The following is a 5,460-nucleotide window of genomic DNA, read 5'->3' on the forward strand; positions in this document are numbered from 1 at the left end:
TGCGGCGGGCCGGGCCGGCGGCGGGGAGCGCGCCCGGGGGGCGGCCGCGGCCTCCCCATCCCTCCTCCACACGGCCGTGTTGCCTTTGCCCCCCAGGTGCACGAATCGTCCCCGCAAGGTTCCGAATCCTCCCCGGCCGCCAGCTCCGGCTACGAGTCCTCCACCCCGCCGGGGCTGGTGTCCCCTAGTGCCGAGTCGCAGAGCACCAGCAACCTCTCCCCGGCGGCGGCGGCGGCAGCGGCAGCGGCGGCGGCCGTGTCCGCCGTTCACCGGGGCGGCGGCGGCGGCAGCGGCGGCGGCGGTGGCGGCCACAGCGGTCTCTCCTCCAACTTCAATGAATGGTACGTGTAGGGCCCCGCCGGACTGCTCTGCACGGCCCCGCAGCGCCCTCCCCGCCCCGGCGGCGGCGGCGGCGGGCAGGAGGGAGCGAGCGAGCCCGCCGGAGACGCACCGGGAGGTGCCGCCGCACCCGCCAGCAGCGAAATGACGGCCGAACAGGATGGGGACGGGGGACCTTCATCTCCCCACACCCTCCCGCCTTCGCGTCTTTTTTTTTTTGTTGGATTTTTTTCTTTCTTTTTCTTTTTGAGAACGTTTCGAACCAGCAAAAAATAATCTAAAAAGTACGTGCCGAAAAACATAAAAGAATGGGTAAATCTATAGAGGAATGGAAAGGAGAGAGAGAAAGAGAGGAAAAAACCAACCCCAAACGCCACCAACACATCCCTCAATAAAAAGCTTCCCAAGCCGATGGAAAGAAACTCTCCCTCCAGAGCCTTCAGACAAAAGATCAGAGACTCAAACTCCTCTGGCCCCTGCGCCTCCCCGCCAGCGCAGCCAGCGCCCTCCCGCCCTACGAACTGTGTATATAGCGGCCCTCTCCTTCCTCCGGCGAGGTGGGGAACGAGGTTTTCCTGGATTCTCGGTGTATAGAAGTTCGTCCCGTTTGTAAACCGCGGATTGGTCCCTTTCTTCTTCCTTTTTTTTTTCCTTTTTTGTAAGTCTTTTTTTTTCCCATCTTCCTCCCTCCCTGAGAAAGTGAAGGACTTGTTTTCTTTTGTCCTGGTCTCCTTCCCCACCTCCCTCTTTTCTTCCTTTTTAGTTCACCCTTTTAAAAAAAGTAACGTGGAAGAAAAAAATTGTTTCTTTTGTAATTGTGATATCTTGAATATTGTGTTCCTTTTTAAGAGGCAACTTGATTGTAAACTGTATTTCAACTATAGACTGGGGAAGAAATACCGTGCCAAAGTCTCCATTCTGTTACTTACAGACACTCACACAAACAACAACGCTTGTGAATGTATTTTTCTGTTAGCTGGGTTTATATGTGACGTTTTAGTGCTTTTGCAAGTTCAATTTGTTAGTTCCTGTTCGGAAGATTGTGAGGAAAAATAAACGTTGTGCCGTTAGCTTTTCTGTAATAACACCCTTCCTCCTGTAAATACCTGTTACCATATTTATCCATTTGTAATTAAATTATGGTATTAACTTGCTACAGAGGAAACAGTATTTATAAAGAATGTTTCTTAACTATAAATATGTACAATTGTGAGCATAAACTGTTTCAGATTTTTTATTTGAAGGTTTAAGTGGTTTCATCATTTCTTGTGATATGTTTTGAGAGTAATGCATACAGAAATATAATAAAACGTGTTGAAACTGCACGAGCTGTTTCCTTTTTATGCCAAGGGCTTTCTGAAACCTGCTGTAACTCATGTGATGGGCTGAGTGGCGACTGCAAAACAAATGCTTTTAAAACATCCGCGAGTTACAGGAACAGGAGGATATATTCCAGCTGGGCTCCCCTGTACAGAAAAACAAAACCAAACCAAAACAACAACAAAAAAGCTACAAAGCCACCCAACACTTTAGGAAGCCTCTGAGCTGAAAGAAAAGGGTGAAGATATGCATATTTCCCAAATAACTTGCAAGGCAGGATCTCCTTTAGTAAGAGTTACACGGCGAGACCACAGCTTTCTCCGCCTCCTGCCTTACTCGGGCTCACCCTTCTCTCTCCGGTGCGTGTCTCATTACCCCACAGGGTGACAAAACGGAGCGTTTCGGGACGGAGGTGGAGGCGCAACAACTAGAAGCTGAGCTCGGCTGCTTTGAGCTGTAGATCGTGTCCTTCTGCGCCTCTCGTCTTTTTGGCAGCCTCCATTAAATCCTGGAGAGGAGAAAGTTGTGATGCCCGAGAGCTTACACTTCTCCTTCGAGATTTTTTTGCCCCTCTCTTTCTCCTTTTTTTTTTATTTTTTTATTTTTTTTTAATTTTCAGCCCAGGGAGCGGTTTGGGCTGTCAGATGTGTTCAGGGAGGGACTGAGAGCCGCCGGGAGATGACTTTCCCGGGGTGCTGACCCAGAGTTTCGCTCCGCGCAGGCCATCGGAGCCGCCCGTGTGGGGTCGGCGGACAGCAGCTCTCCGGGCACAGCTCACCAAACCGGGACAGCCAAGGCGAGTGTTTCAGCAGCCAGGATGTAGTGGAAAAAAGTAAAAAAGTTCGGCCTTGTCAAGCCACCGAAATACGCCTTGCGAAGAGGCAGCGCTGCGAGTCGGGCTCCGAGCGCCCTGCGGTGGCTGCGCTGCCTTCAGCGACGGCTCGTGCAGTCGGGGAGAACCCTCTGCTCCTCACACCCGGCGAGCCCATCGCTTACGCCCCCCAGGGCCGCTCGTCGGTTTGGGTTTTTCGGGCTTTGTCCTGCGTATTCAAACATCAATACAGATGTCTCGAGTCGCTATGAGGTAGTTGGGTGGGGAGAGGAGGGTACACGGGGCCCTGATCACTTCTGGGGTGAAGTGGAGGTTACCCGCACCCAGGAGAAGGGGAGGAGGGAGGGAAAGACACTCTGCTCCGTCCCGTTGCTGACAAGGAAGTTTAGATGGGAAGAGGAGCCGAAGCTTCCTCGGCGGCTGTGCTCCTCCCAGCGTGGCCATCCCCGCGCACACGGCAGCTCTTCGGGTAATCAAAAGGCTATTAAAGCCTAATTTATGTTCCGTAATAATATTACGTAAAAAATATTTATTAAAATCACTGGCATATGCCGCCTGCCCCTTGGAGACATCTGTGGGAAATGCAGCTGCGAGGATCCCTCCTTGTCCTGCCGGCCTCCCCGCAGCCGAAAAACCAAACGGGGATCCCGCTTCATAGCCAGTCCCTGCCAGCCACCGTCTGCCCAAATTCCCTCCCGCGCCCGGGGGCGCACGAGTAGCCCTGCCCAAGGGTGACCAAACCCGCTCTGCTGTCTTCCGCCCCGGTGGGCTAGCTCCGGCCGGAGAGAAGCGCTCCGGATCTGGGCTCCCCTTCTCCCTTCCCTCGGAGCCGTTCTGGCTTAAAGAGAGCCCAGGGGTGATCCTTCCCTCTACCCCTGATAGAGGGGGTGCGTGGGGCAAGCGGCCTCCCTGGCCAAAGGGCAGGTCGTGTCTCTCGGGCAGGGATGCCTCTCCTCCGGCAGGCCCAGGGATGGGACCGTGGTGGCCGTGGCCGTGAGTAAGCTTCCCCCCTTCCCTGTCCTACCCGGGTTGGCCTTGAACTTGACCCTGGCCTTGGCGCATCCAGCACTCCGCCCGCCTCCCCCGGGGCCCTGACCCCGGCCCATCCCTGCCACTCTTTAGGGAGAGTGGTAATTCATCTGGTTCAGGGTTTGGGGTTTTTTTTCGGGGGGGAGGGGGAAGACCATCAAGATCTGCCTCGGAGCCTTGTGCACGGGCGGCCCGGGCTCAGGGACCACTGGCGCTTAAGTCCTCGTCTGTGCCCTTCCTGTCCCCTCTCCTTCCTCCACCTCGCTCCCCTCACCCCAACCTCCTTCCTCCCCACCCAGTTTGTCTCCCACACTGAACCTGAGCTAGCCAAATCTCCCTGCCCTGGCCCTTAAGGCAACCTGGGCACCAAACTGGAGGGAGGCTGGGTGCTTCCCCGGCAGCTCCGACCCTCCCCTGGCACCCCTCCATCCCCCCGTGCCCAGCCGCAGCGGGCGGGTGGCCCGGCTGGTATCCCGTACGCCCCGACGGCTCTGCCCCGACGGCTCTGCCCCGACGGCTCACGGGTCGTCTCGGCCCCACGACCCTCGCCGCCGGTGGGCAGCGGAGTGCACGGCGCTGCCCCGCTGTCAGCACCCCGTGCCCGGCTGTGGCAGCTCCAGTTGGCCGGCTTTCCCGCGGCGGCGTGATTCTTCCTTTATACCGTGAAAAGCAGCGTGGAACAGTGGCTTTAATTTTTATTTTTATTGTTAGTATTACTATTAATAATAAAATTCTCTCCTAAGTCTTCCTGGAGACACTCTGAAAAGGCAGATTGATTTCCCTGGGAATTGTTCGTTCCTCGTGCGCTCCTCTTCAAGCCAGAAAAATTGAGGCTCCGTCCATAAAACAGGTTGTGCTTTCCCCCCGCAGCCGCAATTGGAGGGCAGCTCAGGACTCTGCCTTCACCTGCCCCCGCTGCCGATACCGAATAAAATCCTCTGCTTTACCTGGTTTGGCTGCTCTAGTGGCTTTGTGTTGCAGCTGGTGGTGCCAAAAAAAAACTCAACCCAAACCCAAAGGCAAACCAACCGCCCAACAAACAAACAGAGATGACAACAGCCCAAACCGAAATAGAATAAAATGCAGGAACTCACGCTCGAACCCGAGCGCGAAACGGCTGCCGAGCCTGGCGGTGCCGCTGACGCTGCCGGTCCTGGCGGGGCTCCGCAGCAGGCAAGGAGCTGCCCCTGCCCGGCCAAACCCCGGCCGCGGGTGCCCGGGGGCAGTAGCCCCGGCTGCACCCCCTTCGTTTGGCTCTGGGAAGTGCCCCCGAAACCCATATCAGCCTCTTTGTTTTCAGAAACTCGTACGCGTTTCCTGCCCGCTATGAAGACATAGCAGGCTTCCCCAAACATCTCCCCAGCCGCACGTGCACGCTAGACGTGCTCCCGGGCATAACGACGTATGTATAGTTTTTTATTTTTCATCTTATTATTATTTCATCTTATCATGGTTGTATTTTTGGTTTTGGTTGGTGTTGTTTAATCTCGTGAGTCGCTTTTTTCCCCACCTCTTCTCTTTTTTCCCTCTCCTTTTTTTCTCTCTTTCTTTTTTTCTTTCCTTTTTTTTTTTAAATTTTTTTATTTTTTTTTCCTTTGCCCCCGAGCCAGACGGCTAGGGAAGGAGTTGCATATTACCAGTAGAGCAAGCAAGAACTATTGTCCCACTCTGCAGGGCACGGTGCCCCCCTCTGTCCCAAAGTGCAAGTCTTTCCCAGTGCATTGGGTTTTCTCTTTTTTTATTATTTCCTTTCTTTTATTTTTCTTTTTTTTTAAATTTTCTGGAGGGTTTCTTTGCCTTTATTACTTGTGAGGAAAAGAAAAGAGAAAAGAAAAGAAAAGAAGAGAAAAGAAAAAAAGAAAAGAAAAGAAAAGAGAAAAGAAGAGAAAAGAAAAAAGAAAAGAAAAGAAAAGAAAAGAAAAGAAAAGAAAAGAAAAGAA

General features: G+C 53.6%; 1 protein-coding gene across 1 annotated transcript in view; it reads left to right on the plus strand.

Annotated features, from left to right (window-relative positions):
- The window catches only part of LOC113962451 (zinc finger protein ZIC 2), a 5,063-nt gene extending 3,399 nt beyond the window's left edge, over positions 1–1,664 (plus strand). Inside the window, exon 3 of the mRNA XM_027673207.1 lies at positions 97–1,664. Within this exon, the coding sequence (XP_027529008.1) occupies positions 97–351 (255 nt within the window). The 3' untranslated portion in view covers positions 352–1,664. The remainder of the gene's footprint in view (positions 1–96) is intronic.
- Positions 1,665–5,460: the final 3,796 nt, after the last annotated feature.

This window comes from Neopelma chrysocephalum, unplaced genomic scaffold (genome assembly GCF_003984885.1).
Source record: "Neopelma chrysocephalum unplaced genomic scaffold, ASM398488v2 Primary Assembly neopelma1_179825, whole genome shotgun sequence".
In the NCBI taxonomy this organism is placed as follows: domain Eukaryota; kingdom Metazoa; phylum Chordata; class Aves; order Passeriformes; family Pipridae; genus Neopelma; species Neopelma chrysocephalum.